At 40.5% G+C, this 14047-nt stretch overlaps 3 protein-coding genes across 5 annotated transcripts in view; 2 read left to right on the forward strand and 1 right to left on the reverse strand.

Annotated features, from left to right (window-relative positions):
• ppih (peptidylprolyl isomerase H (cyclophilin H)) overlaps positions 1 to 8727 on the forward strand; it is a 14796-nt gene extending 6069 nt beyond the window's left edge. The window contains exons 2-9 of the mRNA XM_035657560.1: positions 4366 to 4430; positions 4566 to 4589; positions 5340 to 5384; positions 6409 to 6451; positions 7013 to 7105; positions 7343 to 7430; positions 7524 to 7564; positions 8175 to 8727. Coding sequence (XP_035513453.1) covers positions 4366 to 4430; positions 4566 to 4589; positions 5340 to 5384; positions 6409 to 6451; positions 7013 to 7105; positions 7343 to 7430; positions 7524 to 7564; positions 8175 to 8243 — 468 coding nt within the window. The 3' untranslated portion in view covers positions 8244 to 8727. The remainder of the gene's footprint in view (positions 1 to 4365; positions 4431 to 4565; positions 4590 to 5339; positions 5385 to 6408; positions 6452 to 7012; positions 7106 to 7342; positions 7431 to 7523; positions 7565 to 8174) is intronic.
• si:dkeyp-100a1.6 (probable G-protein coupled receptor 160) lies at positions 376 to 2824 on the reverse strand. Of its 2 annotated transcripts, none has more exons than XM_035657552.1 (2): positions 2549 to 2824; positions 376 to 1842 (listed from the first exon to the last, which is right to left on the reverse strand). In XM_035657552.1, exon 2 carries the CDS (start codon positions 1800 to 1802, stop codon positions 699 to 701), a length of 1104 nt encoding a protein of 367 aa, XP_035513445.1. In that variant the 5' UTR covers positions 1803 to 1842; positions 2549 to 2824; the 3' UTR covers positions 376 to 698. The 2 variants fall into 2 exon arrangements, with proteins under 2 accessions (XP_035513445.1, XP_035513444.1); XM_035657551.1 differs by having other exon boundaries at positions 2386 to 2824.
• Positions 8728 to 10770: 2043 nt separating the features above from the next.
• The window catches only part of ybx1 (Y box binding protein 1), a 5477-nt gene continuing 2200 nt past the window's right edge, over positions 10771 to 14047 (forward strand). The window contains exons 1-5 of one of the 2 annotated variants that reach the window (XM_035657553.1): positions 10771 to 11042; positions 12888 to 12951; positions 13297 to 13330; positions 13447 to 13548; positions 13724 to 14005. In XM_035657553.1, the coding sequence (XP_035513446.1) occupies positions 10934 to 11042; positions 12888 to 12951; positions 13297 to 13330; positions 13447 to 13548; positions 13724 to 14005 (591 nt within the window). In that variant the 5' untranslated portion in view covers positions 10771 to 10933. The remainder of the gene's footprint in view (positions 11043 to 12887; positions 12952 to 13296; positions 13331 to 13446; positions 13549 to 13723; positions 14006 to 14047) is intronic. The other variant, XM_035657554.1, reaches the window with a different exon arrangement.

Raw genomic sequence — 14047 nt, forward strand, 5'->3', positions numbered from 1 at the left:
ACACAATAAGTAAGGAGAACAACCTAGACATTTATATATATAAAAAAAGCAATATAAAATGCAAAATAAAAAATGTATAAATAAAAAAAAATGGTCCGTTTTGGATTAAAAACTGAGACTTGCAGTTCATTCTTGATTAGGGCTGCACAATATGGCAACAACGTCGTATGTTTGACAAAAAAAATATCAAAATCATGATGGGACATCAAAAAGATTTGTAGACTTAATTGCGCAGCCTATTCTTGTTGAGAACAAGATCTCATTACAAAGACAAATAACATTAAAAAAACACATTGAGTAGAAAAATACATTTAAAATACATAGTTTCAATACATGGCTTTGGTGAAGTAAGAATGAAGACGACAGCGTGTTATTTATTGAAAAGCATTTTAAAACCCATACCACAGTCGTCATAGCATTTTCCTCAAGTCTGTAATTATCTTTGACAATTGCTGCGTGACAAACATACACATGTAGGAAATAGAAAAGTATCATTTCTGTAAATATTGACAAAAGCTTAACCTAATCACCACAGCTTTCAGCAACACCTTTTCTCTCTTGTAACATTTAGCAGTGCAATTCTTTGCTCAAAAGCATTTCTGCATGTGCTGATGCATTGGTGGGAGATGCATTTCTGTGTCCAGGACCATTCAAAAATGCTCACTCATTTCCATAAAGTCTTCATTGACTTTTGCATGTTACACATGGAGGAGAGCGTTGTCTTTTGATGGCTTTAACACAGCTATAGGGCGTTGTTGTTGTTGTTGCTGTTGTGTTCTTTTGCTCAAATACCAGTAAATGTGCCATAAGCACACATTTTTTGGTATGTTTCTGTCTGGCCCTAGTGTGTTGGCCTTTGCCCAGAACAACACACCCATTATTAAACTGTTGGCACACTCCAACCACAGAAGGTTGAAAGTGATGTAGGCAGGTACTCCGAAGCCAAAGACCTGACAGATAACAGACATAGCTAGATAAGGCATCCAAAACATACCGAAGCCCAGCATTAGACTGAGCCACAGAGAAGGGGGTGGCCTGATGATCTCCTCCAGATAATACCCCTCACTGATTTTTGTCTCTGTGCACTGGGTTGAGATGAACAAGTCGTTCCTCTGATTCTCTTGTTCTTCCCTCATTTTAGCTAACGTGTCAGCCTCTTTCAGCCACTGAGGAATACTTGACCAAAAGGGCAGCATTACACAAAGTACTACCATGAAAAGAACCAAAATAAAGTAGGTAATCAGTGTAGACTCCTCTACTTCGCACACAAGAGCCTTTGTCTCCGTTGTTAAATCCACTTCAATCAGCTCGTTTTTGACAGAACCAAAGGAGTAAAGGACAGCTAGCATCCACCCCAGCACAATCAAGACTGCGTTTCTTGGGCATCTGAAGATGGCGCTCTGGTTGCAGCGGTAGGTATCTTGTAAACAGTAGTCCAGTAAACCAAGGAACATCATGGGCAGCGGCAGTGCTCCATATGTCGCTGAAGCATGAGCCAAGAGGAAGCAGGTTGACACAGGAGACCTTTCAGCTCCGAGATACCACACACTCGCCAAAGAAAACGCCATCACCGTGTCAGCCATGATGACGGACTGGCTGCACATGTTTAAAAAGGAGGCAGACGGCTTCCAACAACATAAGTAAAAAACCATTATGTCCAGTCCCAACTTGAAGAGGATAAGTAACAGATATTTCTCAGAGTTGTCTGTATGACAGCCAGACCCCACCTCCCATTGCTCTATAATGGCCAGCATTTTGACGGTATGGCTGATTCCTGGAGACCCTGGCGACTCAGGAAGCATGTACCGTTCTCAGCTCAGTACCAAGGTGCACCAGGGAATGCTGTGAAAGACGGGATCATATTGGTTAGGAACGTTGTCTATACAAAAAAATAGACTGCAATTAATTATGAGAAGAAACAAGAAAAAGCACGAGTCAACAACCTTTTACATGGTCACGCATAAAGTAGTGAGAGATGATTAAGTAGGTATCAGATTTTGACCTTTGAACCCCCCGGGAGATCTTTTCTTGGTGTTATTTATAAACATTACAACAAGTTGTGTTAATTTTATAAAACATAATGAAATTGAAGTGTAGGCCAAGTTTGTGCAGGTTGAACAGTAAGAGCTCACATTTGGAGCTGGTGACATTATTTTGTCAGCATATTTGGTGTAATCATAAAGTAATAGTCCTGTTGTTTATCACACCCCACCTGTGCAGTTAAACAATTTGTATGACTAGTGCAGAACAGTTGTCATTTATTTAATGATTTACATGTCATTATTATTTAATTTTTAAAGCATTTCTAAAACAGCGATCACTTTGGTCCTCAAGTATGTTTTATTTAAAAGTCTTAATTTCACTACTCAGTCAATTCTGACTTACCTTTCTCTTGCAGTGGTATTCATTCCAGCAATACACACACCAACCTAAATTTCCAGTGTTACATGATTTGTAACACGATTACACGTTTAGTTGGTTTCTGCAGCATTTACTTACTAAGTAAAGAAAATGAATAAAACAAAGTGCGACCCTAAGAAGTCTGTACCTCTCTGTCCAGAGTTGTCCTAGTCCTGTGAGTTTTGGTGGAGAATATCCAGATGCTTGCAGTAATGAAAGTTAGAGACCGTGCATACTTTCATCAAGACTTGCCAGTGACTGTCGTCAGGTGGAATAGTTACCTTTTAGGCAGGACTTTATGCTCCACCTTCTTCTTCTTAGAAATGGAAACATAGCTTCTTGTTATATTGATTTGCTTGTCCAACCAGGATGGAAATGCAGCATCTACTAACAATGAATGTCAGGTGAAACCACACCCCGTGCTGGTTTAGTATGCATCATATCCATCTACAATTTCACTAGAGTACCAGGAAACATGATCAGATGTTCTTGTGCTTCCTAGAAACTTGTCTGTCTGACTGTGACAAAAAAAAAAACCAGTACACCTGTAACATATCACGCCTTTATACTTTAATTAACAGCGTTAATAAAATACTCCTGACGTAGAAGCTTAGGGGTGCAAGTTAAAAAAACAATATAACAATTTGTCAATGAGTAAAAACATGTAATTTTAACATTTCATTATAGTAAAATTGTATATTTTTACAATTTAAATTAGCTTTACAAAGCTTGGAGCACCATGTACTGATCCGATTCAATCACCTAACAACGTCACCTGACTACATATAGTCACAGAACGATCACCCTGTAAGAGTATGGTGATAGTTAAACGAGGAGAAATAGTCACCAATACACTTCTACAGGTCCTAATATGATTCCAGTCACACATGCACATAGTGCTAGTTTACAGAACCTTACCTGTCAATAAGAGGCTGATTAACACCTTGTCGCTGTGTCTTGACTTGTTGCTCTCGGTTTGATCTGTGCACATCTAGTGCTGGGAGAGGGGGAAGCAGGGGGAAGCAGGTGTGGCTGTCCTGGAGTTTATATTACAGAATATGATCAGGTGAAACCCCTTGTCCTGCAGAAGAGTTCTGTGTTGGTGATCTTTGAAAATTTCACACCCTCATTTTAGAATCACAACAAAAGTGGCTGAACAGTATACATTTATCAAGATGAAGACACTAGAGCCTTACCCGTGGGATCAGTCGACGTCCCCTTCAGCTGTTAAAATGTCCCGTGGTTGTTTACTCTGTGTCAGCACTGAGCTTATGCATTTCAATTCATTGCTTTGAAACTATAAACATACTACACTGTGTGCACTGATGTCACGGCAGAGACACAAACCACACCAGCACATTGTTCTCACACACAGCTGCAAATACGCAGACATTGTTGTAACAGTCGGCCGCTTGCGTGCGCCTCTCCGGTTATGGTTGCTCGGTGGACAGACACCCACTTTACCAAACACAAACGCACAGCTCATACAGGATTTAATGTCCAGTAATGTGCTGCATCTAGAGTGGGGTATCTTCTCATTTACATCTTTCTCTTACGTATGCTTTGACCACTGGGAAACGCTACCAGAACTGTGGCAAAATAGCCGTCATTGTTAAGAGGAAACAGACTGCAAAGTCAAAAGAGAACTGAAAGATGTAAAATGAATGAGATAGTATCACAGTTGAACTGTAATCAAGACCAGAAGCAGAGGGAGGGGAGAGGGAGGAACTCCTGTACTAGTTATTGAGGAGCTCTAACTGGTTAGTCCAGATGAGGCCTTCGTTGGGCTGTAGAATAGTTTGTGGGACCAAGAATTACCTGTTGGTATTCATTCCATTTAGTTTGTCCTGAGGTAAAATTGTTTGTCCCGTCTCTTTAGGTGTGTAACCATTGCTATCTTGAACAGGTATCTCTTTATTATGTGCATCCAGCTGTTAACACAAAGTTCTCTCAACTGCCTGTCAGGATGTCGGACGGATGAAGATCGAGCTGTTTGCTGATGTGGTTCCAAAGACGGCGGAGAATTTCCGGTAAGGAGAAAGTCTGCAATCACATGGATGACATAGTATGTTATTAAAAAATCAGAAAAACAAGATATCACAGGTAAGATAAGACAAATCAGACAATTTCTGAGTTGTCACTTACGGTTTCATTGTCTCTTACAGGCAGTTCTGCACTGGAGAGTTCAGGTAAAGAAATGAAGGGCTGTATTCTTTGATGGTGCACAAACACTCCTTAACCACGCTGCACAATAAACCAACTACACAATACATTGTTAACATACACTTAAGAAATCTGATTAGCACAAAAGGTTTCTGCTGCAGAGTCCTTCAATTTGGGAATATATATATGCTTAATCAAGGTCTCTGAAGGTTCTTTACATTGTGCATGTGCGCATGACAAAGAGCTAGGCCAGAAAGTAATCAGCTGTGGCAGGAGTAGCAGCAGGAAAACTGCTACTTGCAGCTTTGCCTCCTTGTATCCAAAATAATAAGTTAGGAAAAAATAAAGGGAGATATTAAAATCAAGTCTAGATAAGTCAGGTTTTCACATCTGAACAGTAGGATATATAAACAGTTTAATGAGTTGTCTGCTTATTTGGAGAAAGCCAAGGGATGCTTTTACCCCACAATGAATATAAGGCCGTTTAATAGGACTAGGTGCTGTTATGCAACCAACACTTTTATTTCATGCTGTTCCTGTATGCAAAAATTAGTTACTCCATGCACGCCAGTATTCAGATTAAAGGGACAGAACAGGTTCCTTTTTAAAATCTGATTATTTGAGCCTGCTGCGTGGGATATACTTATTCTTATTTGTTTAGCGATGATGTGGCATTGTACAGGTCAGAGCTCACAGCACAGGTGATAAAGCTTGTAGTACAACACAGTATGTTAGTCTTTACTGCTAACTTCAGTTTGTTGTGTCTCAAACTACAGGAAGGATGGAGTCCCTATTGGTTTCAAAGGCTGCACATTCCACAGGTACACAGTTTAGCTCACATTATACTCTGATGGGAAGATGTTTAATATTTTTCTGAATCATTTAACTTATGTAGAAAACCACACCCTATGTTGGCTTTAAGAGTTGTTATTTAACTTGGCTGTCTCCTGGAACAGCCTCCCCTGAGTATCCACTGTCAGCCCTGCCTCTGTCTCTGTTTTTCTTAGTATTTATAGTCTAGAGACAGAAGGCTCTAGAGCAATTTGATCTTTCACTTTGATTATTCTAAGGCCCTGAGCGACCGACTGACCGACTGAAACTGCTTGTATTATTATTATTATTTATAGAAGTAAATCACATTTTTGCCTGCTGTAACATTTTTGAAAGATTAATAAAAAAAGAGTGAAAAAAACCATTTCCCCCTAGGGGATCAATAAAGTATATCTTCTTCTTCTTCTTCTTCTTCTTCTTTAAGACATGTCAGTGGTGGTAAAAATGTCCGTATAATATGGGTCTCGCACATGTTGAACCACCATGTTTCTACAGTAGCCCAGAACATACAAACCAAACAGATAGGGTTGTTTGTATTTTTCTGCATGTTTCACGGCCACCGTGGTTTCTCCTTTGTGCTTCTAAAGCGAGGGAGTTACAATCTGCAACCACTAGATGCCACTAAATTCTACACACAGGGTTCATTTATCATTCTTCAACACAGGGTTGTACAAGGAAATGCAAGTTGCAGTCCCTTTATGCTACTCACAGACTTTAAAAATGACATAAATGGATGTATAAATAATAAAAATAAACTATTTATGGTGGAGTGGAGTGTTATGGGAATTGATACCATCTCTATTCACCCCCATTTGATGTTTTCATGTTGTATTGTTTTACAAAATGTTGTCAAAATAGATTTAATTTGGCTTTTGGTAAAGTGAATACATTTTATAGGCAGTCTCAGCATGTCGTATGAGTCAGACTGCCTGGTTAAATCTGCTTTTTGTATAACAGCTTCTGTTACCTAAGCGAACCTCACAGCGCTGATATGTTTGCATTGTTCATTGACAGGGTGATCAAAGACTTTATGATACAAGGAGGGGACTTTGTAAATGTAAGTACATACACACCTGTTCTGCTGCCTGGTTAGTGCTCTTTTTACAGCTTTAGGGTGACAGTAAAGAGTCATTCAAAGTCTAATAGTTTGCATCTGCAATGAATGTTGTTATTCTGATGACTCAAATAAATACAGTACACTGAGAACAATCAAAAGAACCTGTTTCTTAGCTGAAGAACAAGTACATTTTTGCTTGGGGTGAGTGCTTGGGGTGTGTAACCATGTTTGATAGATCTGAATGTGAAAGTAGGTAAAGGAAGATTCTTTTTCTTTCTTTTTTTTTTTTTTCAAGGTGGTTGGTATCAGTGGATGACATGTATATTATGTTGCTGTAGGAATGGAGGCATTGTTTCACTTATGAAACTATTATTTCTTGTCTTAATTAAATTAAATATATCTTGCAGTGATGTTGGACAGACTGCAGTTGAATTTTGAATAAGCAATCTTTCGCCCCCTGGTGGACGTAGTAAATTACAGCACATCTAAACTGATGTATAGTTTTCTCTTTCTACGTTGTGAGCCCTATATTAAATACTGTTTTTTTGTCTTTTTGTGAAGGGTGATGGGACTGGTATCTGCAGTATCTACAGAGGTCCATTTGCAGATGAAAACTTCAGAATGAAGCATTCTGCGCCTGGTCTTCTGTCCATGGTATGTTATACAGATCAATGCTCAGATGTTAGGGGCACTGTTGAATCAGGAAAGGGTCTTTCCTGTTTAAAATACTAAGTTAATTAAGTTTTGATTAATCCATTCAAAGTGAGTTGACCCCAACCTCTATAGACAATAGGATTTGATTGATTCATTCAAAGTGAATTAGTTCTAACCTATGTAGACAAACAGATGATTTAAAACTGCCTTTCTCTCTCAATAATGTGTTTTACTCAGGCAAACAGCGGTCCAGGGACAAATGGTTGTCAGTTTTTCATTACCTGCACTAAATGTGACTGGTTAGATGGGAAGCATGTTGTATTTGGTAAGTCTACAATATTAATTGTGTATTTATATTGATTTAGAGCTCTATTCTAATTTGTTTAGTTTAATTGTATTTTTTTCATGTCTGTTTTAGGAAAAGTCGTGGATGGTTTGCTGATTATGAGAAAAATTGAGGTAAAAACAATACTGTAATATTGATTTTATATTAATATATTGGTTTCAGTGGATGAAACAATCAATAAATACATTTAGGATTGATCTGTAAATTGACCAAAATACTGAAGCAAAACAGTGAGAGGAGAGAGACCACTCATTCTGGTGAAAATAAGAAAATGTATTCAAGCTTAAACAGCATAACCACTCACCACTAAGTGATAAACAATTGTGCAACATGTTTAAAGAGAAAACATCGACTCTATTTGGACTCTGACTTGTTACGTCCCCGGATTGTTTGATTTATCTCTCAAATCAAGTTTGAAGAGAACTAGGTAGTATGTATTTCAGAATATGTGTTAAATGTTGTTTAAGATTTTCAACATTCACTGTCTTTAACATTTTCATCTCCACAGTTATGTTTCAAACTTTAGACACAAATAATTCTGAGCAGGCATCTAACCTGTGACTGAAACGCAATCACTGACACTTAAGTAATGTTGTATTGTGTCATGTTATGTAATAAGTCACTAGACTTTTGTTTTTGAGCAGAAATGCCAAAGGATAATTTCAGTTGCGTTTAAGTGTCTTTTTTAAAGTTGAGTTTTTTTGTGTTCCTCTGTCCCAACAGAATGTTCCTACAGGACCCAACAACAAGCCCAAGCTCCCCATCCTCGTTGCACAGTGTGGAGAGATGTGATCCAGCTCACTCACAACAGTGCAAGAACTACACACCCTCAGTAGTGCCTCATAGTTACTTAACAGTCCTCAGCAAATATCAACCCACATATTCTTTCGTGTATAGATGCCTTCTCCCACAATGCAGATTGAAGGACATTATAAAGTTAATCATATGTTTCTGGCTCTGGTATACCTGATTCCAGGTTAACTGCTGCATCCAAACCCAAATAAAATATTCACTCAAATATCTCAGGTGGGATTTGGTACTGACAGGATGTTCTTAGTCCATGGGTTTGAAATTAATGTTTTGTGTTGTGTTCAGCACAGTTGCTGATGAGTCCAAATGAAGGAGATTTTTTATATCCTATCGTAAAAAGGCAACTAAGAAAATGTGACCTCTAAAGAAACAATTGGTTGGCATGTAAAAAATATGAAATCTTCTCATTCCTAATTCAATCTCACTATGTAATATGATCAATAAAATGTTTTACATTTTTTATAAACCTTTGGGGGAGATCTTGTTTGTTTGAAAAAAGCTGTTCACATCTGTAAAAGGCATCACATTTGAGATTTCTTTCAGCACCGTTTAAATATAAACCGTGTAAATATGTAATATATATTATAATATTAACGGTAGCCAAGGATTGTAAGACCAAATGATTTTAATTTGTTTTAATCCTTTTTTAAAAAAGTATTTAAGAAACTAGTCATATATCCATTTTTGAAACTGCTCTGAATTCACCCCTGCATTTAATACTGTAAGAACACTGTGTACCCAGCGTACTATGCACTAGCTTTTGTTAGCTAATTTACCCCTCCTCGTAGATCCTTACCCTAGAAAAAACAATGATGTTTGAGATTAAGGTTAAATTTATCAATGAGGAATTGTGCAGAGATGTATAGTGTGGCACTGAATTGATAGTGGGTTATAATCAATTTCAACCCCATCGCCATGGAGCCAAGGAGGGAAACGCATTACAGTCAAAGGAACGAGAGTCCTCCAAGGCACATTCTCCAGTGCCAAGCAATCCTCTGCTGAACTTATGGCTACCTCTTCTTATCCCGGCCATCCATACAAATCTGAGCTACCAGACCCCCTCCCCCACCCACGCTCTCCCTCTTCTGCCTTGGACTTCGTTCCCTTGGCACAAAAGAATCCTTTCAGATGGAGACTCTGTTCTTATGGAGACAGGAAGAAGGTTTTTTTTTTTTTATTTGCAGGAGGGGGGTCTCCTCGTGTGGAGGCTTTCTGGGGTCAATGCTAAAGCCCATCTTTGTGTGGGAGAACGGGGCTCGGCCATTAACAGCGAGCTCTTCACACATCAGCCAGTGCTCATAAACAGTGCCAGTGGAGCATTAACATGACAATGGGTGGGGGGCTGTGGTGGGGTTGTCTCACTCTCAGTCTGGGTCTGTCTGCTCTGTGCTAGTGGTATTGGAGTTTCTGAATTCACTCAGGATGATGACTGCATTTAACCAGTTTATTGTGCAGGGCAATTATGAGAGGAGACACAAATATCAGGACACAATCAAATACCATGCTTGGTGTTTAAATTGTGAGGGAACATAGTGGTTATTGTTAATCATGGGTGTAATTTCTCCAAAGATGACCTCTATTTAAAGGAGTCAACTACAAAATAATATCACATTTTAGCTGTAATAGTAGAGCTACTTCCACTATCCTGTGATATGGAATAGTGAATTCAGTTGTTAGGTTTTACAATGTATAGCTGCCAACATTGATAGGTTCCTGAGATGAAAATAAGCTCTCCTCCCAAATCTCCCAAGGCATCATGTATGTTTGAGAGGTACTACCACTGCAACTGTGATAATGCAGTAAATATGATAAATGTAACATTTAGGTTACATTATGTTCCGTGAATAAAATATTGAGGCTTTCCTAATCCTTCCTTTAAATTAGGTCAGTTATCCCTCAATATTTCCACAGGGCTGCACTCAATGCACATGAGGCTACAGATAGTGTGCAGCGTCTATAGGCAGTTCATATTTTGTCAGTAGTTACGGCAACAATACAAACAACCTCTTCATTAAACCTCAGGCAAGCACCCTGTTTACATTATTACAACTGACTACTTGTTCAAAATTCAAGTTTTATTTTAAATCTCAACGGGAAAATGTGAATGGGGCTCTTCAACTGAACTGAAGACCTGCTTTCCCCAAACATTAAAAACATGAAATGAAGATAAAATAATATCCTTTGAGGGAATTTTATGACGCCATGTTTTTGCAAGTGTTTGTACATTTTGTTAAATCCGTCAAAAGACTAACACTTACATGGGATATAACCAAGCAGACACTGCTCCAAAAGTGTCACGGTTATCTGTCTGACTTTGACATCACTATGGGGGAGGTGACAATGGACAGGTACATTCCGCTTTAGCCAATCATTTTTGGCAAACTCCTATGTCAAACGACACTGACACCCGTGTTGACCAATAGGAATGCGTTTTCTTTTGCGTTACAGATTCCAACCAATAGGAACACTTGTTGGGCGGAGCCACGACCAGGAACATTCCCCGGCACAGTTACTCATTCTGCCCAGTTCGATCGGCAACGGGAGCGGAAAGAGGAAAGCAGAGAGCCCGAAGGCAGTAGCCCCCACCACCGCCGGCCCAGGTTACCATCTAGCACCGGGAAATATAGCAGAGAGCCGCCGCCGGCAGAAGCCATTACCAACCAGTAGTAACCATGAGCAGCGAGGCCGAGACACAACAACAGCCGCCGCAGCCTGCTGACGATGCGGAGAGCCCATCCAGCCCGGCAGCCGCAGCTTCCGCGGGGGATAAGAAGGTCATCGGTAAGACTACTAGAAATGAGCTAGTTAGCTGTTAGCTAACGTGGTTCGGGACACGGTAGAGGCGATGCGCAAAAGCGACGGTTGCTAACGTTTAGGAGCGGATCACCGGCGCTACTAACCGTTGAGTTACTACAGTCACAATCCACTGTTGCCGTTAACTCGCAAAACTTGTTAAATTGTCAGATGACAAAATAAATGTTAATTTAGTGGCTACCTCTTACATTTAGTATAACGTGTGGGATGTCTGTAATTAAATGTTAGTGTTTTAATATAAAGTGCACTGAGTTTTATCTCAAGGCAAAATAAATGTCCCTTTGCTGTTAAACAGACGTTAGTCCTAACGTTAGCTAGCAGTACAAATTAATAAATGTCAGTTGGAACGTATTATCACTGCTAGCTTTACCTATTTCACGTTACCACTAATTTGTTTTAATATTAGTTGTGAATTATTAACCGTTTCTCGAAGTGACATAAATTCCACGGGAGAATACACTATTGGTAAAGGTAATCCTTCAATCTTGGCCGGTTAATCTCTCCCGTTTGTCGGCCTTCTAACGTCCGAAAGCCGCAACAAAATGCCATGTTACCGGCTGGCCGTCACATGCGCGGCCGTTGGATGTTGTCTATACCCGCTAACGTCAGCCCCGCTCTATAGAACGGCATGTAGTCGATCGAAAAGCAGTTGGCGTCGAGCCGTTAGAACGTTAACGTTAGCTACAGCTTTCCAACCGTTAATCACACATCACGGTGTTATTTTACACCGCCGGTTGCGACAACTGGCGTCGAAAGCGAGCTAACGCTAGCTGCTGGCCGTCTCTTTGTTCGCACGAAAGAGGCTGGTTCCGTGTTGGTCATTTTTACCTCCAAAAATAGTCGAAACACGCGCATAAACCCGTGTCCAACATAGGCGACGAGGCGACCATATCCAGGCTGGTCTCTGAATACACTCGATTACAAGTGTCAACGGTTGTCTTCATTTTGCGGATTTTAGAGCTAGCATTGTGGCCTAGCTGCCACTAACAGAGGCGACGCTAGCCTAGCCAGCTAACGATACTATACATGGCTGAAGGAGCCACTCAAAATGTCCGCCGACTGATTCCACGGAATTCATTCGCTATGTATCTGTTGGTCGGTGAAAAAACAAAGTAACAAACCACACGTTTCTTTTTATTATCACACAACATTTCGTCCTAATACATGCCATCTGGTGTGCTAGAGTACTTTCCGCTTGCTGGCTTTAATCCAACCACATGGTTGAGACCCAGTTAGCTACTATGCTAACAAGGCAATTGGGCACGCTGCTTGCTAACGTATCCGGGCGCGACTCTACCACGTGTGGACGCGCCAGTACTGAGCAGTGCGGCTTAAAATGGGGCAGTAGGTCTGTAGTGGTTGAACTTTCTAATGTTGTCAGCGACCACAGTGTATTTCGTTACGGTATCCGTCATTGATGTGTCACATTACTGCAGCTCCTTAAGATAGAGACTCATAATGTGGATAGGAAGCAAACTGCATCCGCATGAGGAACGCTGCAGTTATTACGGGGTCATAATGGTTCACGGCTCACACCAAGTGCAGCTGGCATGGGGACCCCTAAGCATCAGGATCTATAAAAAGGGCGACAGTTGGTAGTTTAAATATAACTTCAACAATATCTGTACCCGTGGTTGGTTTTTCATCATCTGTCGTTATTTGATTCAGTCAGTAGAGGTCTACACAGAGAAGCTGATTTGAAGCGTTACATCTATGCTTGCAGTGTGTTATCTGTACAGTCTAACACAGAAAAGGAAATGACTGAAGCTTAAACCTGGTTAATAATTAAGTTTTTATTGTGTTTCATTGCAGCAACAAAAGTCTTGGGTACAGTCAAATGGTTCAACGTCAGGAATGGATATGGTTTTATCAATAGGTAAGTGGACCCTACACACACACCCCCCCTGCTTCCTAAAGAGCCTGATATCATCTGTGTGTGTGTGTGTGTACTATGTGTGGTGTGTGTGTGTGTGTCTGTTTTCTCCGGTGCGGTGCCCCTGGTTGTGTGTGTGCAGGAACACTCACAATCCTATTATGGCTTTGATTTGCTTACAAAGCTGACCAGACGATTTGTCTGCCGGTCTCCATGCTGTCTCTGTTCAGTACTTGATTAACACTTATAGGTTTAGTTGCAGTCTGTCAGCAGATACATTGTTGCATTATCTGGCTCATTAAGATACTGACAACTAGATGTAACTGTTTTTTTTCTTCTTTTGTTTAGGAATGACACAAAAGAGGACGTTTTTGTACACCAGGTAAGTTGTGTTCAAAAACACAACACTGTTTATGTATATAATTTAAAAAATATATGAATGAGCATTAATATCAAATCTCACACCTGAACTGTTTTTATTTTTATTTTTTAATTAGGACAGCCATCAAAACAGAACATACCCGAGGAAATACCGGTTCGGCAGTGTGCTGGGAGATGGAGAAACTGTGGAGGTTTGATGTAGTTGGAGTGGGAGAGAAGGTAAGCCAGTCATGGTGTTGTTTCTTTTTGTTTTTTTTTTTTTAATGTTTGTTGACTCCGGGCCAAAATTGTGATTTAGTTTTTGTACAAAAATCTTGTTTAGCTGTTATTCCGCTAGAGTGGATAATTGTTATTAATAAAAAAGAGAGAAAAAAAAAAATGCTACTGTGCACAGGGAGCAGAGGCGGCAAATGTCACCGGCCCAGGAGGCATTGCAGTCCAGGGAAGTAAGTACGCCGCTGACAGGAACCGCTATAGGCGCTATCCCCGGAGAAGGGGCCCTCCCCGTGGTGGAGAATATCCAGATAACTACCAGAGTGACGGAGAGGGGGAGCCAGGCAGCGGAGGTCGAGACAAAGGCAGCCGAGATGGGGGAGAGAGCGCCCCTGAAGGAGACTCGCAGCCACAGCAGCGCAGGCCCGCTTACCCTGGCAGACGGCGTTACCCGCCATACTTTGTACGTAGACGCTACGGCCGACGGCCCCCGTACACCAACGCA

The sequence above is a fragment of the Morone saxatilis genome, unplaced genomic scaffold, assembly GCF_004916995.1.
Source record: "Morone saxatilis isolate NCDOM2014 unplaced genomic scaffold, NCSU_SB_2.0 Contig15, whole genome shotgun sequence".
Taxonomy (NCBI): Eukaryota; Metazoa; Chordata; class Actinopteri; family Moronidae; genus Morone; species Morone saxatilis.